This window comes from Lichenostomus cassidix, chromosome 1, assembly GCF_008360975.1.
Source record: "Lichenostomus cassidix isolate B80296 chromosome 1, HeHo_3.0, whole genome shotgun sequence".
Taxonomy (NCBI): Eukaryota; Metazoa; Chordata; class Aves; order Passeriformes; family Meliphagidae; genus Lichenostomus; species Lichenostomus cassidix.
Genome location: NC_139479.1, coordinates 66,052,955 through 66,080,676, shown reverse-complemented (window position 1 = coordinate 66,080,676; position 27,722 = coordinate 66,052,955). Strand labels below are relative to the sequence as shown.

The 27,722-nt window shown below is 39.2% G+C and overlaps 1 protein-coding gene across 8 annotated transcripts in view; it reads left to right on the top strand.

Moving 5' to 3' along the window:
• The first annotated feature begins 1,676 nt into the window (after positions 1–1,676).
• NBEA (neurobeachin) overlaps positions 1,677–27,722 on the top strand; it is a 470,218-nt gene continuing 444,172 nt past the window's right edge. For all 8 annotated transcript variants that reach the window (XM_085061526.1, XM_085061583.1, XM_085061573.1 and 5 more), the window contains exon 1: positions 1,677–2,330. In XM_085061526.1, coding sequence (XP_084917652.1) covers positions 2,049–2,330 — 282 coding nt within the window. In that variant the 5' untranslated portion in view covers positions 1,677–2,048. The remainder of the gene's footprint in view (positions 2,331–27,722) is intronic.

Here is a 27,722-nt window from a genome sequence, read left to right as displayed (position 1 = left end):
CATGTATTCTTGAAAGCATTTAAGTGAGTTTGTATTCAGCTTTGCTAGTTCTGCTATGGAGCTTGTCAGAATGGAATCCTTGGCACTTCCATGAGTACAAAAAATTAAAGTAGACCTTTATTATGAATCATACATGACTGCTTGTGGCTGGTGGCAAATTGTAAAGGAATTTACTTCCAAGAAAACTTTGTGCTTTCTTATCTCCATAAATGACCTTTTGGGGTTTCTTCCCATCCTTTGCAGCTTTCTGAAATAATGTTGGTTTCATGTTTCACAGCTAACCATGGTTTTAGTCATGTCTTTTTAGTCCAAAGTACTTATGAACTTTGCCAAAAAGTAAATGTATCATACTGTATCTCCAAGTACATAGAGAAAATGCATCTTAGTACAGAGCTGAGGTATTCTCTTTCTTCCCTTGGTGGAGTTTACAGCAGCTGCTGTAATCTAGGAGGATGTACTGATCCAGCTTTGCTGATTCATCTTCTTTATGCAGTTCATTACCTAAAGCTGGATGTAAGGAGTACCAGCAGACCAGCCAAAATCCCAAGTTTGAGGCTACAGAAGAGTCAGGATGAATGTTATTCCAATACCAGGGCACAAGCTTTGTTGTAAAATTAAACTTTGTGATGACAGTCACTATTGAGGCCAAGAACATCTTTTTTAACGGGTATGGTTTAACTCCAGCACACACAGAGCAAATATACACAACTTTATTCAACATTCAACAACTGTTAGAATAATTTGAGTCTCCTCAAAGCATTGGAGGTACTTCTGTTTTTTGAGTACTGGAGTGGCTTGACAAAAATGCTCATGAGCATCACTGCTTGGTGAAGGGGCTTGGTAAAACTGCTGTTGACTGGACATTGCTGTATGTAACATCACCACTAAGCAAGAAGAGCGCAAGTAAAAACAAGAACCCTGGGAATATATCCCTTTCCTTGAACGAGCAGCACAAGATTTCTCAGACTGGCTGATCCCAAGGTTTCCCGTGTCCCTCCCCAAGCACAAGGGAACCCCAGCTCAGGACCAAGGCACAACCCCTGACAACCTCACTCCAACCTCACCACTTGCTAAGACTGGAGTCGCTAAGAAAACCCACCCAAAAGGTCACTACCCAAACACTTTCAGAGAGCCACAGAATGGGTCAGGTTGGAAGCGACCACGGTGGTCCAGCCTCCCTGCTCAAGCAGGGCTATTCTAGACCACATTGCACAGGATTGTATACAGACACTTGAATATCTCCAGCAAAGGGAGACTCCACAACCTCCCTGGGCAATTTGTTCCAGTGCGAGGTCACTTTCCTCCCAACAAGCAGAGGCGAGAGAGGCACACACCGTGCGGGAGCGGCCCGAGGGGGCGAGGAGGCGGCACCTCCCCGTCACCTGCAGCCCCGGCCGCGCGAGGCCCGACCCGCCCCTTCCTCAGGGGGCGCGCTGGGGCGGCGGGGCGCGGCCGGGCGGGGGCACGGGGGGCTCCACCCTGTCCCTTCGGGCGGCCTTGCGGGATCTCCCCGGGCGGGAGGGCGGCGGCCCGCGGCGCACGGGCGGGCGGCGGCGGCGCGGCGTCTCCCCGCACCTGCTCACCTGTGCCCCGGCCGGCTGGGGGGGCTCGGCCCGGCCACTCCCCCGACGGGCTCGGCGCAGGCGCCTTGGCGGCTACCGCAGGCAGGGGGCGGCAACATGGCGGCGTGAGCGGCGGCGGGTTCGGCTCCACAACAACAGCGGCAGCGGCATCGCTCGCGCCGCCGTCCGCCCCGCGCGCCGCTCGCCCCCGCCGGGCCGCACCGCACCGCACCGCGCTCGGCGCCGCCCGCGCCCCCGGCCCCGCGGCGGGGAGGCGGCCCCGGCCGGGCAGCCCTCGGCTAACGGGGCATCGGCGCCCATAATAATCCCTCATTATAGCGGAGCGGGGGAGCGGCTCCTGGGACGGTGCCTGCGCCTCGGGCCGGCTCCCTGCGGCCCCGCCGGGTGCGACTGCGGTGGATGCGCGGCTCGGCCCGGCCGGGCGGGGAGGCGGCGGCGGCAGGTGCCGGTAACGGCGGGGGGTAAATGGCGAGCGAGAAGCCGGTGTCGGGGCCGGACCCGCAGCCCGCGGGACTCATCTCCGTCGGGGCCGGCGGTGGAGGAGGCGGCGGAGGCGGCGGCGGCAGCAGCGTCGCGGTGATGGGGGAGCTGAGGGCGTCGGGCTCCGGGTCCGTGGTGCTCCCCGCGGGGATGATTAACCCGTCGGTGCCGATCCGCAATATCCGGATGAAATTCGCCGTCCTCATCGGACTCATCCAGGTTGGGGAGGTCAGCAACCGGGATATCGTGGAGACGGTGCTGAACCTGGTAAGCGGCCGGGCACCCCGCCCCGGTGACGCCCCGGCGGGCACCGGCCCGCGCAGCCCACCTCCTCCCGGGGCTGCCCCCGCGCCCCTCCGCCCTGTGCCACCCGGCAGGGACCCGCATCCTCCCAGCCCCCGTGTCCCTCCTACACGAACGGCCCTTCTCCAGCCATCCTTCCTTCCCAAACTCCTCTCGTGCCTCTCTCTTCTCGTTAATCCCGCGACCTGCTCGTCTCCTCGTCGTGCGTGTGACAGAAGCCCCCTCAGCGCTCCCTAAACTCCACGCAGGACCCTACCTAGTGCAGACAGGCCACTCTTTCCCTTCCCAGTACCTCGTCCCAGCCGCCTCCTGCAGAAGTGTAGTGTGTGCGATTTACAGTCTGAAATATAAGGAGATTAAGTAATTTGCAATTTTATTTTATGGACACTGCCCTTTAACCTAGTAGCTTTCTCTTGGGAAGAAGAGTGGTGCGAATGTTGTGTGTGTTTTTAGTTGAAAAACGTTAAAAAATATCCAGCCTGGGCTGGTATCTTTTCTTGGTGGCTGAAACATGTGAAGGGTTTAACCCTGTTAGATCAGAGCTAGTTGAGCATTTTTTGTGGAGGAAGGGGGAGGAGGGAGATTTTTGCAAGGATTTAATACGCTTTAATATCTGTAAGAAAGAGTTAGTTGTATTGCAGTATTGTGTTGGGTTGCCCATGTCTTTAATAACCTGCCATGCTTTCCAAAACACATTCTTGTCTGCAAAGTAAGTGTTGTTGCTACTTTGGTTCAAGGTCTGTGCTTTGCAAAATACTGTTGTACAGAGGTAAATAGCTGAAACTAGGAGAAGATGCTAAAATGTAGCTCCTTAGTCAGCTGCTCACTTCATGGAGTGAAAGAGTTACTGCAGGACTGTATGACTTAATGTTTTTGCGCTACCTACACCAAAGCCTGAAGAATCTACAGAAGCCAAGCGAGTGCATCTAAAAATGAATCACTTTCAATTATGTGCAATTTGGTGCTGTTCCTGAATGCGAGATTTGCTGCAGCAAAGCTTTTGAAGCAGTTTAGTCAATGAAATACCCTCAAATTTTGCATATAGAATAGGATAGAAAAATGATTGCTCAAAACTGAATGGCAATTAATTGAAACTGCCTTTGTTTCAAATGAGTTTAATGCTGCTAACCTCCAGTCGTTTTATACAAAGTCATGTAAAGGATATATTTTGTTTCAAACACTTCAAAAATACGTATTCTTCTGTTTAGCAGTTATTTGCATTTGACCTAGCACAAACTGAATGGAAAAGCTGCAGCATGCAGGGAAGGACGTAATTTGGTCAGATCATTTTAATATTTATGGCTTATCTGAACACACAGGGTTAAAACTCTGATACTTTTGAGAATATGTCAAAACAGTAATCTGGTATATTTCCCATTCCTCTCTACAAGCTGTTTGACAGCTTGAAATGTGACTTGTAAATTCTATTTTTGTTCTTTGTACAAGTGTGGTACAAGTCAGTATAACTTCATTGGTTTATTACCCATTTCTTTAAAAGTAGCACTCAAAATAAGTGAATGACATGCAGTTATTTTATTAACTGGCTTTGTATAGATTATGGCAGATACAAAGATGTTTAATCCTGTTCTGGTTTTCTTTCTTCTTTCATTCTTACTGATATTTAATCTCATTTTAATTCTGGCTGTTAGTGCACCAGCAACTGGATTAACATTGGCTTGTCTTTGGTGGGGAGGTTAGAGTATGTTTTGGTATCAGTGTGGAGGACATTCATTGCTTGAATATAGGATAGACTTACTAATTAGTTCCTCTTGCGGAAAACAATGTTTATGTTTTAAAATAAACACAAGAGTGTTTAACAGTTCTTTCAGCATTGGAAATGTATATGAATGTGAAACTGCTTGTGAGTCTGCTGCAGCAGCGATGCATCCTGGATAAGTCATTACTTAACAGATGGAGTCTAATATACAACAGTCAGTATTCCCAAAGCAGAGAGAGGTTATATTGTGTCTGTAATTTTTTTCTTCTCAGGGCAGTAAATGTTTCAATATTATGTTTTTATATTTTAAGCTTAATTTACTCACATGTGAAACAAACAGTGAATATGGCAGATACAAAGTAAAGCTGATGGCATATCCCTTAACTACTAAACATTGTCTGATTCTATATTGAAGATTTCAATAGCAACATGAAATAAAGTTCAGTTTTCTATTTTAGAAGCATTCTTTGGGGGGGTGGCTGGAGGTAGAGAGAACTATTTGGTTTGGTATTTTTGTTGGTTTGTTTTTCGTCAGTCTTTACCTGTACTACTTCTGAATGACTTTTGATGCAAGTGTGATAATGAGTGAACAGTGCTAAAGAGCTGATCTTGTTTTGATATGTCAGTTGATATGTTAAGTCTCTGAGAGAAATATGACCTATACTATGCCATATTGGGTATTTATGAGCCATTTGGTAATACTTTTTTCATATAAGAATTCTGCATAACTGAGATGTTTTATTATCAGAATCAGAAGTTAAAGATTGAGATACTTTTAAAATTTTCTTGTATGAGATTTTTGCTGTATTTTGTGTAAAGCTTAAGTAAGTCTATTCATTCTTCCTACATCTGCATGGAAGCAGCAGTAAATGTTCAACACAAAACTTTGTTTTGGTATGCCCTTCTCATGGAGGTGGTTACACTTCTGTCCTGTTAAGTTGTACTTTTAGGGTTTCTCCTGAAGAATGTTTATCTTTAAATGTTTGCTTTGGTGGCCACACACTGTGATTTCTATTACTGCATTTGGGACTTATTAGTGTAGTATCTTTTGATACTGATGGACACAATGATTTATTATATCTATGAGGCGAGGAAGTGGATTTTTTTGCAGTGCTGGAAATCTTATTCTGGTCTAATACCTTGTTGGATTTTCAGCTTTGCCAAATTTTTACAGTGGACTTTCAGCTCAGACAGTATGTTGTTCTTGGGACTGCCTCCATTGTTTATGGGATTAGTTGTTTCTCTTGATACTCTTCTTAGTGTTCCCTCAGAACTTGCTGAGTTAAAAGTTCTGTTAAACTGGTGAAATTTAGTTTTATGAAGGATCACTTTGTAGAATATCTAGTATTGCTTGTGTTATTTTTCATTGTTTAATGTTATAGTGAAAGACCTAATGGAGAGAGGGTTCAGCCCTTCATATGCCAGTGACTATGAAGGACTTAGTTATCCTTGGAAATACCTGCTGGGGTTAGTATAGTGAAGGTCATCAGATCTTAAGAATCTATGAGCTGAAGGCTTTTTTAGAATTATTTTATAGAATATTGTATTCTTTTTACATTTCTGGAAGTAGGAGCGAATGCCTCATTGTATCACATGCATTCTTCTGTGATGATGCTTATTTTGGTTTTGGTCCATGGGTTTAGTATGAATTCCCAGGCTCAGCATGCTCTCTGAGATGTGTGTTCACTGACCCTTGTGTACCGCAAAGCACCAAACTAGAAAGGGCTTTCCTTAAAAACAGTGTAATCCTCTAATTGCTCTAAGCGATTTCTCTTTGGGGATATTTTGACACCAGTTCTATACTTCTGTTGATGAGGAGGCCTTTCCCCTTTGAACTGCTGTATTAATTTTCTTAGGGTGCTGTCAAGGATATTGTTATTGCATGGTAGATGTGCTTCTTGCTGTTTAAAATAAAGTTCTACAGCATGTGCTCCAGAAAATGTGATGCTAAAGTGGAAGTGGGTCAGTCTGTCTACCTGTGTTCTTCTACTTTTGTTTATCTTATTTCCTAGTGCAAAGTTTCCACACATGGTTGTAATTAGTTTCTATAACATACCTTGACTGGTCTTTCCTTCCATTACTTTACTGATTTGCTTTCTCAGTTTTCTTCCAGTGTTTTAGGGGTCTTGGGAGTTTTTCTGTGTATATTTTGAACTGACTCTTGTTTGGCCGTCTTTGATCAAACACAGCTATGTGAATTGCATTGTTTCTTAGCTTTTAGGAACCTTTCTCTGTTACAGTTTGAATTTCGTAGCATTTTTGATTTTGGGTTTTGTAGTGCTGATTCTATGGCAGTGCACAATAAACAAGGTGAACAGGAAACTGAATGACACTAAAAAGTTGTGACTGGTGCTGAAACATGCTGCTCATTTTGCCTGTGCATCTTGAACAGATGATGTGGTGCAGATTTGAACAGATTTCAGTCTGATACAGGTGTAGTTGACCAGAGTTCTCCTCGTGCAATCTGGAAAGCTTTTATATATGTTTTGTCAGGCTAGAGAGTGCTTGTAAGAAGTAGGTCAAACACCAGGCTTAGTTCAAAAAGTCTTTTTCTGTTCTTGTTGACTGCAGCCCACGCTTCTGCCTAGCTCTTCTCATTTTCTTGCCTGTTCCATCCTACTTCAGTGTTAGTCACCCATCACAAGAGGTAAGCCATTTTTTAGTGCTCTGTCACATTGTGTACTCGTAGGAGTGGCATTTGCAGCTTCAGAGCAAATGGGTTTAATTATGTGAGAGAGATCCTCATCTCCCGACAGGCTTTGTCTAGTAGTGGTCATTAGGAAAAGTGTAAAGGGAGGCCTGTGTAAGAAAGTTTTTGGGGTTTTTTTTCCCTCCTTTGGTGGTACTTTTCTTCAGAGGTTGGCTGGGGGTCTTCTTAAGCTATAGTTGTCTTTGGTGTTTGAGTTCTTTGAATTCATTTACAGTTTTGGTTGCTGCACTGTCCCATGGTACAGTTCTACTTTTGTGTGGGGAAAAAGAAGTACTTTTGTTCATTGGGTGCTGTTGTGGTCTGAGAAGAAGTGGGCCTCCTGAGCTGTAGCCTCCATCATATGACTTCTGTTTTTCTTGTGGAACTAACTTTGCAGGCTTGAGAATCTTATTCCATTTTCATGGTGAAAGCCTTCTCATTTTGAGTATAATTCTCTGCTGATAAATGGTGCTAATCAGAAAAATGAAGTTCGGGGAAATGTTGAAGTTGGGTTTTTTTTGGGGGTTCTGTTTGTTTGTTTGCTTTGTGTGTGAGTTTTAGTTTAGGTAGTACTTAACTGAAGGTTGCAGTCCTTGTCCAGGTTACTCTCTGTCCTAATGGTCTCTTGGTATCCTGCTCATCTGTCCAACTAATCTATATTTGGACATTATTGTACAAGCTACCAGACCCTTATGAAAAGGGAGTATGTAATGTGAGAGTTTGTTGTAACATTCCACGAGCAGCTACTTTAGAGTACTATAGCTGTTGGCATTATTTAATGTTTCTGTGGAAAACTTAGTTTTGCTTACAGAAAATCTTTGAGTGAATGTTTGCTTAATTATTTTAGTGTAACTGATTTTTTTTTCTTTTTTTATCTAATCTTTGACAGTAGGTGTTTATGGCTGAGAAGATTTTTTCAATCCTTGTATCAGTCGTAAAGCACTAATGGTATCTCAGCAGGCAGCTTGGAATCTGCTGTGGTTCTGGTATGATGGGTTCATACATTTCTATAGGCGATAACTTTAAAAAATCTGTCATGTTGAGCATATAACTGAGTGTTCCTTAATGCTTAACTCTGAACAGCTATTTTCTTCTCAGCTTTACATCTTACTTGACTTTTCTTCTCACTTGTCTTTACAGGATTGAGTTTATGGATTATAAGGCAGATGAATACCTAGGGTTTTTTTTATTTTTGTCACACTGAAGTAATAAAGTTGTGAGACTGGTATTGAAAAAACACCTGCAATCCTTGGCCTTTCCCCTGACTCCCTCCTGAGACCCTACCTGTGTTTTATCCCTTTGCATCAAGCAAAGGGTTAGCACCTTTCTCTGTCAAGATGCTATTTTTATGAAATTGTGACCTGATTCCCCATTTAAGCCATGAGTTTTAAAAGACTAAGCATTTAGCTGTGTACTCAGTTATACACTAAACTTTCTCTCTGCCCTCCATATTTTCCCCCTGCTTTCCGATGAGCACTCAAAGGGGTGGAAGCTGGGGGCACAACTAATAACATTGATGAGACTGAGGTATAAGAGGCTGTGGTACAGTTTTTTCTTTGATGTTAATGCTTTTCAGTGTCTTCACTCATCTCAAATATATGAATCACTGTCTGAAGTGCATCCTTAAAAAAAGCCAATCAAAAACTAGCACCCAAAACCTTCATAATCATCTTAGAATCCCTACCAAAGTGTTTGTTCCCCTTTTGCACTGTATTGAATTTAGTCAAAGTGGAATGAAATCTGTGATTGGGTTGGTACCAAAATAGAATCTTTTCTGATAAATACTGTGCGCAGTATTAACAGAATGTTAACTTAATAAGCCATCTAAGCTATTTTAAATCAGCCTCTTAGTCTTACCTGTTCATTATTTGGTTTTCCATTTTGTATTTTAGCTGCCTCAGTAAATCTATTTCAGATCAATTTGTGTTGCTCTTCCATTAATGTACAGAGTTTTGTTGTACTTTACACAGAACAGTATCATTGTTTCTACCTCATTATATATTCAATGTGCCTGGTGGCCAGAGGGTTACTGTACCAGTGTGTGTTTATGCTGATGAAGTTACATTTATTTTTTTAGTGAAATTTGATCTTTAATTACCATTTGTTTTTTATGGCAATACCCCACTGTGAAATTTTAGTAATCCTTGCATGGACAGAACCTTCAAGCTTTCTTTAAGTCTGAATCAAATTTAGAACTTGCTTTTATAATCAGAGGCAGCAGATCTTTTGAAACATCAGTTTTGAATTTGATGTTCTACCTCCCACATCTGTCTTGCAAGAGTTTGGCATAGATTTACTGCAATGATACAGGATCCAATATATGATCATCAGCATAAAGATAATAAACAATTAAAAATATTTTATTTGTGGAGAGTCACATATTGCTTCCTTAATGATAGAAACATTCACTTCAACTGTAGGATTAAGATGGATTTCAGCTATTTGAACTGTAATTTTGTAACTTCCAATTTAAGAAGATTGTTAATGACATTAATGTCTAAGAGAAAGATCATCTATTATTTCCAGTAGAGAAGCACCTTTACTTCTGATCAACCTACTGATTGTCCACAAAAATTGCATTCCAGTAGTTTTTACAGTTTAGCATTATACTTTTGACATAGATGGAAAATGTTAACCTTTAGTAAATAAGTAAGTCTAAGTAGTTTTGGTGTTACTGAGATTTATACCAGCAATGTCAGTTTGCATTTATTTTAATGCAGCCCTATAATATGACTTGCCTGCTTTGCTTTAAAATTGGGTGGCATCACTGAAATTGTTCCAACATGACAGTTCACTGAAAGCTTGTATGAATGCAAGTACTGCTAATGCTGTTCAGTAGCTTACAAATGCGTCTGTCTTTGGAAGATGATGTTTTCTTCACTGCCCTTTTGTTTACAGGTGAAAGCCTTTCTTAACTATGAGGAATAGGTATTAAGTTTTGGAATTAGCTGAAAGTGAGATAGGGCAAAATATTCACTTAAAAGTGAAGTTGTTATTCATATCACACGTTTGTAATACTGGGACAGTGTAGTCAGAAGGATGGAAATAATCATTCTTTGAGTAAATTCTTCTAAACCAATGAGGCATTGTAATCAGTTTTGTGCGATCTCACTTCTTCTTTTGCTTTATAAGTCTTCATATTCTGCGACAAATACTAAATTACATAAAGTTTTCCAACTTTTATTGAATTTTTATTGCCTGCTTTAAGAGCCACTATGGCATGCTTGTTTGGTTTTTTAATTTTTTTTTCATAAAAAGAAAACAGTTTGAATGTTTATAAACTCAAATATGAATTTGAAAACCTGTCCTTTGATTGACAAAGCATCCCATACAAACCTGTTGCAACAAAGACTCCTACTACAGAGTTATAGAAAACAATAAAATATGCTCTCACTGAATATAGAATAGCAGACATGTTTAAGCTAGTGGTGAACCGTTTTATATTGCTCATGCCTGACAACTCAGAGTTTGCCCATCATCTTCAGCAATATTTAGTATAGCTCACTGCATTAAAATATACTCATTGATTTAATTGGGAGAAAAAAAGTCTCCCTATGTCACTGTTAATGTTAAAAGCTTTAATTAAAAAAATAAAAAGGAAAAAAGATTACTTTGAAATCAGGGGACCATTCATGCTTAAAGTCAAGTGTATGTTTTTATAGCTAGCAGAAAGGGGAAGCTGTGTGCCCCTTCCAATAGGACACATCAGAATGGAGCTACAGAGTGATGGCACCTGCTGTTGCATAGCATCTTCATAATGAGAGCAAACGTCAGCTAGTATTTGTGAGAATGCAGGGAGAATGAGCTTCCCAGTGGTCTGGAGAATGGACTTGGAATTCAGTGTCTTTGCAAAAGGACATTAACTGCATCTGCTTAATTGCAGGAATTGGAATGTTGAGAGAATGGATAAAGAGCTGTTCCCTGAAAAGAGAAGAAAGCCTATTTTATAGGAAAAAAGTCAGTTTCATCCCTCTTCAAATCATATTTTTTGTGTCAATAATGAAACTTAATGAGGGGCCTCTGAAAGCTGCATTTTTGGCTATGTTAAGTCATGGAATAGGGAAGGAGGTAAAGAACCTTACTAAGTGGTGTGCTATAGTTTCAAGGCTGGTACCATTTGCTCTTTTCTTTTGAGACTGAGAGCTCCAATAAAAGCTCAGCACCCCCTCTTTTCCTTCTGTTGTTCCAGTGAAATAAATTATCTGTTTTTGTAAATGGCAAGGTGTGTGCAGTATTTATGAGTCATGTCCGTGACTGATGGCATCTTGGCTGCTAATATTCATCTACTGAATAGCTGAAACTTATGGAAACAGTGTAAGACTGCATTGGATTGAATAAGGTCTTCCAACCAATGTGCTCAGGAAATGGGAGCTATTTCATTTTTCTGTTTCCCTCAAGAGATTTGTGGAGTGGTGCCCAGTGTTTCAGTCTCTGGGGTTCCAAAAATCTTTGCTGCTGCTTCTGTATCTTCAGCTATGGCATATATACCTTCAAAGTACCTGCAGAAGTCTTGTTTTTGTTTATGTAGCTTACTAGGTGATTTGAAAGACTTGGTTGTCCACGCTAATGCTCATGGAAATGTTGCAGTCTCCACTGAGTCTTTTGATACCTTAGAGAGTGTGAATGCAGAAATAGAAGAAGACCCTGTTACAGTTATATCTACTGTCCAAGGCTGAAGTGAATTGAGTCCATCTGAATAGAAACTTTGTCATACTGTCCTGGGCTCATACACAGTACTGAGAAGAGTCTGGCTCCCTTGTGTCTACTCCCTGCCCGTCCTACCCCCCCAACAAATACACATTTATAAGATCTCTTCAAACCTTCTCTTCTTAGGGCTAAACAATCCCAGCTCTCTTCAGCCTTTCTTTGTATGTCAGATGTTCCAATCTCTTAATCAGTCGCACATTTAGATCTTTATTCTTGTGCAGACAACAAAAAGTGGGAGGTGGAGTCTGGGAAGCCTTTTAATTACAGCAATCCTCTTCCTCATCTCACAGTATGAGCTGCAATATCTACCACAAATAATCCAGTCAATGTTGCAATGCCTAACTCAGCAGAGGACAGTTTGCACCACATGCAGCCAAAAAAGAAAACAGACCTAGGTGAGCCACAGCAGTGAGTGCTTACTTCTCATCTGTTGTGCCTGTTTGTTAGTAGATAGTCTTGGATGAAACACACAAACCCAAGACAGTCTGTCAGTTCTGCAAATCACAGTTAGGTAAGCTTTATTTATTGGATTTCAGAAATACAAAATGTAGCTAGATTTAATATTTTGCTGAGAAAGTGTGGAGTTAATGGTGTAACACTGGGTTAATGAAACTTTGTGGCTCTTTACATATGGTGTAAATACTGCCTTATTCAACAAATTAGCATGAAATGAAATTAAACTAGAAGAGCTGTTAGAATAGTTTTCAAAGCTACAGAGGCTTGATTTTATAAGGAAAAATAAAAATATAAAATTCAGTATAGAGCCAAAGCTGTTGAAATTCTGCATTGGGTCTGTCAAAAATAATAGATTCATGACTTATATGTAGTGTAATATTTGTGAATTAAATGTTCAGTAGCACTTTATGTGCTTATAACTTTATGCAACTTAGAAATTGTCATGTATGAAGCAAAGATGATGGTGTAACAAAATTTTTATAGTTTTTCATGAACAGAAAACATTTATTCAAATTTACTTATAATGTACAGTAATAAACATGTTGTAACTAGAACAATGTGTAGGCTTAGTCACTGAGAGGTAGTCAGTCTTTCACAGTTGATACAGTACAGAATTTGACATTTTAAACATAGTGCTCCCTGAATAGGAGCTGATACAGTCTTTAAAATGGATGGTTCTTAGAGTGAAGCTGGTAATTACTATTTTTTCTAAAACCCAAAAGCAGGTTATTCCCAGTGCTCACAGTTGTGATGATTTTCCTTAGTATTAGGGGTTTTTATACTTTCAGGGCCAGATTGGATGGGGCTTTGAGCAACTTGGTCTTGCGAAGGTCTCTGCCCATGGTAGGGGAATAGGAAGTAGATCATCTTCAAGGTCCCTTCCAAACCAAGCCGTTGGATGGTTCTGTGATGATTCTGTAAGAAGGGAAAATGAACTATAGTAACATAGTTTCATTTGTTTGTTTGGGTTTTTTCCTTCATAGAATGTGATTGAATTCTATTTAAGGGCAAATTTGTATCTATTCACTTCGTTGTATGTCCTGTTTCAGTAAAAAAAAAGTAGTTTTCAAGTCTGTCATCCTCTTTGTCACTTGAAGTTGTAGTTTAAACTTACACTTTTCCAGAAACTCAACAGCTCAAGCTAATGCAAATGCATTTATAATGTATTAAGAGCTTTAGTGTACTTTAGCACAGTCAAGAAGGCTGGGAAAGGGGGGAAGCAGAAGTTTCAACTGAGTGAGACTTATAACTTTTAGACTGTTGAAGCTGATAGTTTTCCATCTTAGACTTAAAAAAAAGTGGCAGAAATTTATCAAAATTACCAAAATTCAATTAGCTGTTTAGATAAAGTTTATCTATTGAGAAATGGTACAGTTGAAAAGAAGCTTTGCATTAAAAAAAACTAACAGCATGAGTGGAAAATCCTGAGTGCAACAGGTTATCTTCTTTCAGTGATGCAGTGTCCGCCTGGATTTACAAAGACCTTGAAATGACTTGTTACATGATGTTTTATTAATTTTTGAGGTGTGTGAGGGAATTATCACCATCTGTTAATACCAGAGTCTAAGCTGACATGTGGGTTTCAACATGTTTTGTGTTGAATTTTTTAAACTAAGAAATCCTTCTCTTAAAACTAAATGCAGTTAAGAGGTTTCAGTGTAAATAGGAAATACCTTTTATAGTCCAGATTTAAGCTCTTGGATCATTTCTCTCAGAGTTGGTTTGTGGTCCTAGCCTGTCCTCTGACGTTAGGAATGCTGCAAGTACTTGCAATCGAGCTTTTCTCATGCAGGAGTTAGGACATAACTGGCTTTTCAACTTGTGTTAAGTCAGTGGAGCTCTGTTTTAGCCACAATTTACTTCACCCTGAAAATAAAGGAGCACATATAATGTATTTTCTTCTTGCCAAGATCAATCCTAAATATGTCTTGTACCAAAACCTGATACAGAAAAAACAGTAAATGTTTTGAAATGTCGTTACAATCTAAATCCTTTCTGGAGGTCAGAGAAATCTTGGCAGTACCTTGTTTAAATTATTACTTCAAAATTCCTCTCTCATATGCTTTTTGTGGAGTTACAGTAGATTTTAGGCCTTCCTTAGTAAGAAGGCGGTGAAGCAACCTGAACATCTTTGGGAATGACCATTGGGTTGTTTTTGCTTAAGCATCTGAGCTGGCCATGTATGTTATGTTGGTTTTTGAAAAATCACAGATTTAAAAATCCCTTCATGTATGCATTCTGTGGAGCATGAACAGTTGAGGAGACCACATACTTCATAGTACAAGCAGGACATGGCACAGCTGCAGCTGACAGTATAGCCAACATAAATTTTGATTTAAAATTCCTTTAAGAAATCCTGAAGATTGCCTGGGAGATAGGAAGATTTGTGGTCCAAATGCAATCCTGACTTCAGAAGAACTCTTTGGCATTTCTATTTATTTAGAAAATGGAAATCCAGCTAAATAGTCTATACTTAGTATAGCAAAATGAGGTCTTTAAAACACTATAATGAAAAGCTACTCAAGCATTATTAAAAATTAATACAGCCAAGAGAGTTATTGAGAAAAGTTGCATTTAGCAGTAATTGTTAATACATTTTGGTACTGCTATGTGGGAAGTAGCTTCCAGCTTTGTTCTGTGTTCTGTTTCCCTTGTAATATTTTCCATGATTTTTCAATGGTCTTTTTCTCCTCATATATTTTAAAGTTAAGAATAACCATTCTAGGTCAATAGGTTTGTACTGTGACTGAAAACAAAGAGTTGCCTAAAGTCTTTTACTGTATAAGCATCAAAATAAGCTGTAGAAGAAAAATACTTTAAGTAATAAAACTGATCTTTGGGGAGTAGAATGTCATACAAAAATCTGTATTATGATGCTTTGTGGTGATAATGTCTGGGATAATACTCAGTTTTTGAAGGTGTGGGGTTTTGGGGATTGGAGTGGAATAATCCTGGTCTCAGAGGGTGTACTGGCTTTCTGTGTCCAGGCTTTGGTAGTGAGGGCAGCTATAAGTGGTTTCTGTGACAGCCTGCCAGGAGCTTCTCCTATATCTGATGGAGCTGGTGTCAGCTGGCTCCAAGACAGACCCACTGCTAGCCACCAGTGATGTTGGCAGTGTCTGTGGGCGACGGATTTAAGAAGTTGCTGCAGAGAAGCAATTGCAGCTGGAGAGAGGAGTGACAATAGATGAGGGAAACAGCCCTGTACATGGCAGGGTCTATGAACGAAGAGAAGGGAGGAGGTGCTCCAGATGTTGGAGCAGAGATTCCCCTGCAGCCCAGGGTGTGGTAGCTGTCTCTTTGCAGCCCATAGAGGTCCATGAGGGAGCAGAGATCCACCTGCAGCCTTTGGAGGACCAGGAAGCCAGGGGGATGTCCAAAGGAGCCAGTGGCCCCATGGAGAGCCAGTGCTAGTGTAGGTTTTCTGGCAAGGCTTGTGACCTCATGGAGGACTTGTGCTAGAGCAGCCTGTTCCTGAAGGACTGCACCCCATGGAAGGGACCTGTGCTGGAGCAGTTTATGTAAAAACTGTGGCTTCAGTTGGAGAAGATCATGGAGGAATGTTACCCGTGGGGGGAGATTAAGGAGCAAGGTGTAATGGAGACAATGTGAAATGAACAAACCCCAGCCCCCATTCTCTGTCACTCTTCATCATTTGAGGGAAGGAGGGAAAGAATTTGGGAGTGACGTTGAGCTTGGAAGGAAGGGAGAGGGATGAAGGGACAGTGTTTTAAGGGCTGATTTTATTTATAATTGTCTTACTTTTGATTTTTAATAAATTTGTTTTCCCAAGTCATGGCTGTTTTTCCCATGGTAGTAATGGCTGAGTGATCTCTTCTTGCTCTTATCTCAATCCATGAGCCTTTTGTTGTATCTTTCTCCCCCTGTCCATCTAAGGAGAGCAGTGATAGAGTGGCTTGGTGGGCACCACGTGTAAGGAGATACAGTAAATCTGTAGCTTAAATACTTTCATTTGTAGTTGTAAACGGAATTAGAGTTCTATGCAGGGATTGATTGATATACACTACTATTAATCTGTCTGCATTTCAACAAACAGCTGCTTTTCAGCTTTTGAAATGTGGACTTTCTTAATTGCATTGACATTTGCAGTGGTGAGGTATAATTAAAAAAATGTGATTGATACTTTTGAGTCGTGAATAAGGCTTAGTTATGCTTAGTGGCTGCCCTAGGTGCATTGCTATTTGTGATACCCTAATAGATGCTGACTAGTTATGAGAACTGGCAGTGGCATGCAGCTCTTCTGTAACTTCACTGCTGCCTCTGGAGAGTCATGTTTGACAGAGGGGAATCAGCTTGCTCTCTTATGCAGATTGCTGACGTCTCTCTTCATACACGTGAAGCTATTCAAAGACTTCTTGGAGGACTGTGATACCAGTAAATAGGTTATAATAAGTTTTTTGTGTCTCTAATTCCACATTCTACGCCATGTGATGTGGATGCAAGTGCTTACATTTGATGCTCTATAGCTTTTATGTACACATCTTGGGATTATTTTCTACTAACTAGCATCCCTTGTGTGACACATCCACTGGAAATGCAAGCCCCTCTTTAACACAGAATGGTCAGAACTTGTGTCTTGTAGGATTTGTATCCCGTAGCTGCATTGTGCTTTTAAAGCCCCTAGCTGAACAGAAAGGCTTTATCTGTTCTCATTGTGGCAAGTTCATAGTGGGTGAGATGTTTTACCCTGGCTTGTAATATAACAATTAAGTGTGTGTTAAAGTGGAAAATAAATGTTTTCTTTTTCATGTCTTACCAGACAGCTACTGCTATCTAAAACTCTTTTGCATAAGAGAAAACTGTAATTTATTTGTTATGGTGGTAGAGTGGTAAGTTACAATTTAAATTATCAAACAAATGGACAGGAATTTTTCAAGTTTGTCAGTTCTGGATATATTCAAAATGCATCCAATTAATTTTAAATTAAGCATCACACTGCCATGGCAGAGTTAGTGGGGGATTTCTATTTTAAAGTGGAAAGTTGGAAGATTTTTCTTTTTTCATGGAAGAAAAGATCAGGGTCATGTTTGAATTCCTTCCTGCTTATCACTGTCAAATAGTATTTTCTGTTTTGGTCGACTGCCAGAGTCTAGTATATGTGTGTGTGTTCTACTCGGAAACATTTGATTGTCTTTATCTGTATTTGGTAGTTATACTATGGATGCTTACATAAGATTTTCTTTGTGTGGGTGAGATTAACATTGTTTAATTTTGTGTGCTTTTAAAATTGCAGAACCATTCCTTTTTCCTTGTACAGGGCTAGTCAAGACTTTCACAGATATCTGGCACATTTAATTGCAAACTACCATTAAACTGCACATGTGCTGTTTAGTTGGATCATATTTTCTATTTTAAAAATTCATGGCAAAAATGAGAGAAAATGTGGAATGCCTAGTGAGCATCAGTAAATAAATGTAAATATAAGCACTTGGAGGCACTTCTATGGTATGATAAAAGTGTTGATGTAGATGTTGTTACCCAGTTTTGAATCACAGGATTCTGAAGACTTAAGAGATGACCTATGTACGTTGGTTAAAATTATTTAAAAAATAGCCTTGGATCAATTACAGAATGTTAAATCATGACTCACAGAACAATTTAAAATGGAAGGCCTCTTATTAGTGGTAGTCGAAACTGAGGAAGCATGTATTCAGCTGTAGGCCCTAGGGAAGGCATGATGGAATGCATGCAGATCTAAAAATCTAATACCTTCCAAATACTGTGGTTTTGTTTCGGTTTTCTGTTCACATACTTAAAAAGATTTGGATTTACTTTCAAAAATGTTAAGAGGTTGCTTGTTTTTAAAAAATGTGGCATTATTGGATCTCTTGTTCTCAACAAGTGGTTCTTGGTTGGCTGCATTGGGGACACATGACTTATAGGTGAAGAAAATTTTCTCCTTTGAGAGAAACAGGCTCTACAGAACTGTTTAGAATCAAAAAGTAACTAAAGAAGATACATATCTGTTCTAAATAAGATAAAACTGGATTAAAAAGGGGACATATCTGTTTAGTGAGGCACTGATAGTTTTTCTAGATATTTACTGGCTAGTGATTCCTTTATCGTTATTCACCTAGTTGGACTTTAGATTCTTCAAAATGAAAATTTGAAATAATTCACTTTTTAAGTACTTTACCATCTTTGCTGTTTAAAAAAGATAGCATTTTTAAAGTCTCCTTTTGGTCTTCAGTAGTAGTATTCAGTATAATCTTTGTCATAAGTATTTCAAGAAGTGGTTTACGGCTTTGCTTTCAAATTAAGTCAAAATTGAATTGTCGTGGAAAACAAGTATTGAGGATGCATTTCAATGACTCTTTGTGGAGTATGGGGTAGATATTATTAGCAAAGGAAAGAGAAACTAAGCATGGATGCATACTTTCAGTCTGGTTTTTTTTTTTTTGTCTTTGTAGGCCCATTCAGTTGAGCTTCCACAACTTCACTATTACACTTTATCAGTAGTTAAAATTATTTGGTTTTCTTTTCAGAATTCTGTTTTTAAATCATTCTTCAAAGTCAGTATCATTGCTTATTGAATGAAAGTAAGGCTACCATAGTCTTTTATCCTGAGTAAACATTAGTTTTCTGTACTTAAATTTTCATTAGCATCAAAGTAGTATCTGTTCTAACAGAATTTTGGGATAATTGTATGGTTGGATTTTTTTTAATGGATTGCCGATGAAAAATATGCATATATTTCTAACTCTTCATCCCTTAAAATAAAACCTATGCTTTTCAAATAATCTCCATGATATTAGAAATATTAAGTCTTTTTCCTGGCTGGAGCATTTCAGCAAAATATTCTTTCATAAAAATCTTTAATGTGTTTACATTGATTTTACTAAACTACTTTTCATACAGAACAATGAAAAATCAGTTTCAGGCTTGTGTGGTGGTTTTGTTCTTTGTTTGGTTTTTTTTTTGGGGTTTTTTTTGTGGTTTGTTTGGTTTTTTTAATTTCCTTTAAATACATATTCTTACAAAAGAAATAATGACAAACTAAAAAAAAAACCCAAAAGACAAATCCAAACATGTAATGAAACAATCTCACTTGACTTGAAATGAAGTAGTTACTTTTTTAAACTTATTTTTAAATAATTTTCTTTCAACTAAATTTTAAAGCCACTTATTTGTGTAATGGTTTACTAAAGGGGTATCAGGAAGTCTCAGCTCTGGTTATGGTCTGTGAAAGTTTTCTTTCCATATTGCATTATGATAGGCCTTTGAAGGAGGAAGAGAATTTGGGAATGTTGGTGGACAAGAAGTTTGGTATGACCCAGCAATGTGCTCTTGCAGTCCAGAACAACCATATCCTGGGCTACATTCCAAGGAGTGTGGCCAGCAGGTCTAGGGAGGTGATTCTCCCCTTCCACTCTTGTGAGATCCCTCCTGTGGTACTGGGGTCTCCAGTGTAAAGAAGATGGCAAACTGTTGGAGCAAGACCACAGGAAAGACATGAAGATGATCAGGGGCTGGAGCACCTCTCCTGTGAGGGCAGGCTGAGAGAACTGGGCTTGTTCAGCCTGGAGAAGAGAAGGCTCTGGGGATATCTTACTTGCAGCCTTCCTGAAACTAGAGGGGGCTTACAAGAGTCCTGGAGAGAGTGTTCTTACAAGGGCATGTAGTGGCAGGACAAGGGGCAATGATTTAATTAGATGTTAGGCAGAAAATCTTTGCTGTGAAATGCTAATGAGGCACTGAAACAGGTTGCCCAAAGAAGCTGTGGATGCCACATCACTGGAAGTATTTTGGGCCAGATTGGGTGGGCCTCTGAGCAGCCTGGTCTAGTGGAAGATGTGGAAGATGTCCCTGCTTATGGCACACAGGGGTTGAACTCGATCATCTTTTAAGTTATCTTCCAATACAAACCATTCCATGTTTATATGAACACTCTCTGGCAGATGACAAATGGCTATTTAATTTTCTTAGAGGACATAAATAGAAGCTATAGTCTGTCCTTCGCATCCGTCTTGAGGATCTGTTTCTCTGGGATCAGTTTTTCATTGAGGGCTCAAGAGGAGCATGCTATCAGTCTACTCAAGGTCCTCAGTCAGTGGTCTATGTTGTATTTTTCCTAATTCCTTGGTGACTGAGATTTTAATGTAGTTGAAGTGAGTACAGTGGAGGAGTGCTTGTGGCCCTGTGTAGGACTGTGTGGAGATGTGTGTTATTGTTGTTTCAGTCAGTTATTAGCTAGGATTTGCAAACCTGTTGTGTTTCTGAAATACCTGCTCAGTCAGAAGGTGAAGGGGGTATCTCTCAGCTGAACCTCATATTTCTTGTGAAATGGAGTTTATATGCTAGGTACCTTTCTTTCCTAAACTTGCCTAAAACGTGGTAAGGGCTGCATGGGTTACAGATTCAAGCATGAGTTGTGCTTGTGAGTGATGGTCGTCATCAGACTGAGACGCTTCTCAGGCTGTGAACTGCATTAAGGTTGGCTGTGTTGAAACTTTTCAACATGAGTCTTTCCTTGATCTGCTGTGTTATCTCTTTCTCCACACTCCTTCCACTCCCTCCACTCCTTACTAGGGGTAGTAAGTTGCTTACATTTTCAAGTAGGTTGTACCTCCATGGGATCTGAACTTCACAGTCAGTAGATTGTTGGCAATCCATTTGTTTCACCTTTTCAGAGAATGTGTCTCTCTACTGGAACAATTCCTAGCTTTACTGACAGGTTACTGTTATGCTGGCTTTTTTTCCAGTAAGAATGGAATATCAGATCACGCATCCACCATGAGGGTCATGACTGAATTTCTCCCCAGATGAGCTTAATTTATGTCTGTTTTGTTCACTGTCTGTCAGAGGCATTCATCTGTTTTCTGGATCCAAGGAAATCACCTTCATGCTGCAACAAACCAAGGTGTTGAAATTATCATGTGTTTTTAAAGATGCAGCTGTATTTGTCTAGAAGATATCAAAATTGTGTTCTATTGTGTCAAGACTTTATACAAAGCCATGAAAATGGATTCCATTCAAAGTTGTAAAATTTTCCTTACTGGACATCAAAAGGTTGCTACCTGGAGTCTTTTTCTCATTTCTATCAAGCTGTGTGTAGTCAAAAAATATCCAATAACAATGCTTTTTTGGCAGAGCAGTTACTTTCTGCATGCATTCTGAAAGACACTTCCAGTGAAATCATAAGATACTGCTATTTCACTTGGAACAAGCACTTGTTTGTGCCTCATAGAATTAAAAATTAAAAAATAAGACATACAAAAATTGTTCTTTTGAATATCTTAGTATATGGATGTCAAGTTGGGAAATTTATATTTCTGTCTATGAAACCTCTAACATGACAAGACCCAAGATATTTTTCTGAATTACTTTTAATTTTTTTTTAAATTCTACTTAGTCCTTTGGCTGATGCAGATGAGCTATCTCTAACTCAGTGATGTGATCGTGTTAGTGGAAGAGTGCTGGAGATGTCAGGATCCTACAAGTCTTTGTTGATACTTAGCTATGGCTAGACTTTCTTTGGAACAGAGTTGTCTTGTTTTTTAGATAACCTCTGTCAGAAAAAGGTCCCACATTAGCTATGAGTGGTGATACCAGGGACTTGGAAGAGCACCACAAGTGTCCGCACGCCATGCATTTTAGGGGAAGTTACTTCAGATTAATTTTAGCCTGGTCCTGTTTGTTAGCAACTAAAACATACTTTATTGTGTAAGATCTGGAGTTACTCAGGTTGATTTTTGTGACTACTCCTGGCGCATATGTTTCATTTTAGTAATCTAAAATATAATTTGTGCACTCCAGGTTAATATTGTGATATGAAAATGAAGACAGCTTAGTAAAGCAAAGGCTGCATGTGGAAGCAAAGAAAAATAGAAAATTTATTCTCAACTTCCCATCAGGAGGCAGTGTCCTGCCACTTCCTGGGAAGCAGCACACATAGCAGCAGCTCTTGAGGGCCAACATCATAATAACAGAGGTCCCCACCTTCTCCTTTCTCTTAGCTTTTATTGCTGAGCTGTTGTCATATGTTATCGAATATCCCTTTGGACAGTTTGGGTCAGCTGTCCTGACTGTGTCCCCTCCAAAGGTCTTGCCCACCCCCAGCCCACTGGCCATTGAGATGGTGAGGGGGGGAGAATGTTGGAGAGACAGCCTTGATGCTGTGCCAGGACTGCTCAGCAGTAGCCAAAACACTGGCATATTATCAGCACCTCTGTAGCCACAAATACAGAGTGCAGCACTGTGAGGACTCCTGTGGGGAAAATTAACTTCCTCTCAGCCAGACCCAACACATCATTTTATATCACAGAATGGTTACTGTTGGAAGAAATCAGTGGAGGTCATCTCATCCAGCCCCCCAGCTCTAGCAGGGTCCCCTAAAGCATGTTACTCAGGATTGTATCCAGATGGCTTTTGAGTATCTCCAGGGAAGGAGACTCTACAGCCTCTCTGTGCAGCCTGTTCCAATGCTCTGCCACCCTCACAGTAAAGAAGTTCTTCCTCATGTTCAGATAGAACTCCTTGTGTTTCAGTTTTTGTCTGTTGCCTTTCATCACACTCATGTAACTTCATCTGCAGTCTTCCTCAGAGATGCTGCTGAGACACCTGTCTGAAGTAAGGTTCTGTGTGTGTATGTGTGTGAGTATGCTCTGCTATGCATTTAAACCCATGCATTAGAGTCTGCTACAAGAAAATAAATGGTAGGAAATTGGTGCTGCCTTTACCAAATAAAATTTGTATGTGCTTTGGAAAACTAAGTAGCCTTAGTCTGTCAGTACAGCTGTTAATTCCTCAACATTGTGCCTCTTTTCAAGAGCTATTGATTTCTGACTGGACCACCCATTATCTTATGGGTCTCTCTTTTTCTTTTCCTCAGATGCCTTCTTCAACCGGATGAGTCACGATTTACGTAGTTCTTGTAGTAGACTACTCCCTATTTAAACAGAAGAGGTGGTGAATTGAAAAATGTTTTACATCCAGCATTTCATTTCTTAACTGGAGTGAAAAGTGTTTTCTAGAATTATACCTTTCAATCTTAACTACTGTTTGGGTTTTGAGTTTCTTATTCGTGAGCTTTCTGGAACAGATTGAAATCATAATCCCTTAGTTTTAAATCCCCTAGTTTTGAAAACATACTGTTTGGTCCTGTGCATTGTGCTTCCCCCCCACTTCCTGCTTAAGTGAGTGATACATGAAACAAATCCTTATCTGTTTGGTTTACTTTCTCCTTCTGCCTTACTGGGCCTTGCAGCCCTGCTGACACTGGTTAGATTGTTTTGTCACAAATGATTGCAATAATGATGTAGGGATGCAAGAGTATTTTACTAGAATTAAATTTTATGACCATTCATTCTTTTCAGTGGAAAGAGAAGACTGTGGAAGTTTGCAAAGGCCATTACCAAAATTAAATTGCAAGACTTACACAAGCGTGATGTGGATTACATTTGTTGCTTACGCATAGCTGAGGTTGTTGCTACAGTGATATCCCCAGAATCTAGTGGTGGCACGACCTTAATTCTGTTGGCTGGATTTAGCTACCTGTAACTTTGTTACCATGACATTGTTTATCAGATGATGCTGAACTTCAGTAATTTATCAGAAGTTTTCATCTAAGTGGAATTTCTTTCCTAATGTTTGTATAGTGATTATTGTTAGAAAGTAATATAAAACTCCTTTCTTGTTTTACTCAGGGCATAAGGATCTATATATTTACTTAGCACTTCACAATAGGCTAATTTTTTTATTCTAAAATGTGAAAATACTTTATATATCAAATTGCCTATTCTGTGATTCTGTTGTAAAGGTACTTGGGAGCAGAGGTATTAGTGTGTTGTTTCTGGTCTTTGTTAATAACATCTCAAGGTACTGTTATTTTTTCATATTCCCTTGGTTACTGGCAGGAGAATTCAAAAGGAGATGGGATTTTGTGAAATTTTTAGTATTTCTCATAGCTGCTCCTTAATTTGCTGTTTTTTTTTTTCTTAAAGTAATTTACTCTGATGAAGGAGAGATAAACTTTTTTTGCCTAGGTATGTCAGATTGTCAGGTTTTAATGTTTCATTCTTGAGCGTAGACAAAATGTGGCCATTTTTCAGTGCCTTCAGTTTGCATGTAAATCTGATCAGGTGACTGTATAACTCTTCACTAATTTAGTTTCTCCAAGTTTGGAGTAATTTTTTCAGTCTTGTTGGTTTAATTGTTTGTAATAGCCTAACGTGCTTTTATGAATCACTTTCAAAATTTACTGTGTTTTTTCACACTTTCAGACTAATCCTGCTACTAAGCAGTGTGTTAACATAGGTATTAAGTGATCAATGCTCACAATGATGTCACCAGTTACGATCTATTGAGATTGCGCTTACCATGTGACAGAATGGGGAAATACCATGGTTTTCTATAATTCAGCAAAACCTAAATGAAGCAAAGTAAAAAACAAAACTACCATCCTGTAAAAGAGAAGATGGTATCTCTTGTCCTGTGACCAAAGCACTCTGCTGAAGGGCTGTGAAGTATTAAAGATACTGTAGAGTAGCTCATCTTTTCCTGGAGTTGAGTCATGCACCTATTACCAGATTGTGAGATTGTGTAGTTTGAAGCATATCAAGCAACACATCCTGGATTCTCTGACAGACCTTTTACTGAGACTCTGATAACTTGTGAACATGTCGTCAGGGGAGGATAAAATGAAGTTGGAGAGTTGGTGACGATTACGGTATGTAATAGGCACTATGTCTGAGGCTGTCATCTCTATAGATGCACTTTATAGCCTTTCAGAGAAGGGAGGAGATGGAGAAGGAGTCTTACGTAGATGGGAAAATGCCTGAGTTAGAATCTTTCTTTCTGTTGACCTTAGAAAAGCTTATTTTCCCATTTCCCTTGTTGCAAGAGATGAGTCATTTATTTAGGAACCGAATTAGATCTTTTAAATTTGGTGATGTGCATATTTTCCAAAACTAGTGATTAATTTTCAGTTAATCTCAGATCCATTGTTGTGTAGTCAATGTTGCCTTTCTTCTTGTGGTACAGTTAGTGTTACTGACATACTCAAATCAAATCTGGGATTTGAACTTTGTTATTTTCTTCTTAGAGCTTTACAACTGTTTTGGATTTTTTTAACCCAGACTTTTCTATTATAGTCTATTTTTGATTTGCTATGTAAATTATACTGGTTTTGCTGAGCAATTTTGTTACATTTGATATAAAACATATCTTTAATTTTCTAATAGAAAAGCTATGAATATATATGATTTCAGACTCTGTTTAGAATAAAAACAGTGAAATGTCAAGTTCATTATTTTGTCTCTTTAGGCATTGTGCATATTTTTGCATTGTGCATCTCTCTCCTGGGTACTCTTCCCTGTTACATGACCATTACCTAGTTAAAATCAGTGAGTTTATTCTTGGTGTATTTTCTGACCCAGATACAGTCAATTTTGAATGGGTGGGTTTTTCTTGTTTGGTTGGTTGGTTTTTTAGCTTTGCTTGAATAATAATGCTTTTATTGAAAAATAATTCTGTTTTGGCAAAAAGCAATCTTGTCCTCTTATTTTCATAAGGTTTCAACTCCAGAATTACCAACAGAGATATCCTTCCTTACAGACTGAAGACTGTATCAATTGGAAGTCAGTTTCATTTCTTACATTATCCTTAGAAGTCATAACACTTTTAAAAATATATAAGTAATAATCTGTTCTTGCAACTTTTAAAAAATTGCCATTTCCTATGTGTGAATCTGAGTAATGACTTTTGAGCATGATTAATAGATTGGTATAGTAAGTGTTGTCAAAGCTGTAACTTGTAAAGCTTTATAAAATAACTTTTGGGTACCAAAAGCCAAAATGAAGCAGGATATGCAATGTATTTTTATGGCAGTTTTATGGGAAAAAAACCCGCACTCTTTTTTAAACAACAACAAAAAGTTTTAAATCCTTGTCTTTTATTGTTTGTCTGTTTTGCACTGAATACCTAGCCTGAGGCTTATGTTTTGTTCTCTGCTTCAGTGATGTTATAATTGAGCATGTCTAAGGAGACTGATGGAGGTATTAATTAGGAATGATTCCTAAAAGAAAGTGTTGAACACTGGAGGGCAACATTACCGTTTGCTGGAAGCAGTCAACCTCTGCATGTAGGAGAAACTGCTCATAGTCAGTGCTCTATGCTGGCTACCTTTTCTATTTCCTGCCCTGTTTTAGAGGTTTTCCAATACGAGTTAGAATTAATGTGACTGTTAGAGCTGATTGCTAATGTGGCCTTTGCTTTGTTTCCTGCAGTGCAGTGATTTAATGAAATTGAGTACTCAATTTTAGTCAAACTTTAAAATTACATCCAGAAGTGTAATCTTTTAATTTATCATTTACGTCTGCTTGATAATTGAAATGTTATTTTCCATTCCATATAAGCTATGGGGTTTTATCATTGATTCAATGAGTATTTTCAAAATGCATATAAAAATATAAATTCCTTTACTAGACAGCTGTGTGTCAGAGGGAGTTTGGATGACCATTGGGTTTCGTTGAAATACATGAAATGGCATTTTAACAAGCTTTAAAAACAACAATGCTTGTTTTATGAAATTTTAAAAAATCTAAGAGTCCTGTGCTCAATAGTTCAGTATTTTTCAACATACTGATTGGAAATTTGAAAAATTAATGAAGTCAGTGTTTCAAAACAACTTACATACACCTGTAGTACCAATGACATACCCAGGTGCCTCTGAAACACTGGCTCCACATCTCCTAAAGATTTTTTCTTTTTTATTTTTATAGGTGTATGTCACTTATGAACTTATTATAAACTTTTTTTTTGAGCAAAGGTTTTGTATTATTTGCAACTAGTTCAGATAAAATATTCTGCTTTCCATTAAATAGGACAAGCCATTACTTCCTTGCCTCCTTTAAAAACATAATGCTTAGCTTGTGTTGCAGCGCTTCTGTCTCTGCTTGCTTTGACATGGGACTTGCCTCTTAATTTCTAAATTCTAATTCCTGATGCAAAAATGTTTTTGCAAAGATACTGCCAAATAGCATTTTTTAATGACATCTTGTTAAGGTTAGGTTTCTTCGTGGACCTGCTTCAACATAGTCAAAATTATCTTTTGCAGGTAGAAAATTGTTTTCTTTCCTGAACTCATGTGGGATGTCTTCTTGTTTGTGTGTAGATTTGGTCTAAAAGAAAGTTTACATACACCAGCTTTTTACAGCATATCAGTATATATGTGTAGTTATTGAAATCAGTGAGGGGTTTGCATTCAAATTTTTTTAACAGATGTGTGTGAGTTACAGGTGTGGAATTGCTTTGCAAAAGTTAGCTGTCTAGGTCTTCATCTCCAGCTGGCTGCTGAACACAGTTGTCTAACCTAAAGCTTCGGTCTCTGTGATTAAAAGAGAATGCCATGAGTAATTCAGTTCTGAGATGGATTAATTTTCTGACATAAACCTCTATTGGCAGTGTAAGGTGTGTGCTTGTTAGATGTTGCCCATTGAAAATGCCTTGTGGTATCAGTAGGATGAGATTTGCTGTGGCCAAATTGAAGGATTGTCAGGAATAATGGGCCAAATTCTTCTGCTATGGTAAATATTTAAAAGACCCTGATGTTCCTATCTCTTCATAAATGTATTCTAATAACATTGATATTGAAGGTTTAGGAAAAAGCCATTGTGTGAAGTATGAATGAGTAACTGATGGGTAAGAAAATTTAGCTATTTTGGTAGAAATGGGTAGAAGAGAGGAAAAAGAGAGCAAAGAGAAATAAGGTGACATTTGAGTGACAGTGCAAAGAAAGGATTTGGAATACGGGAGATTCAAGAGGCAT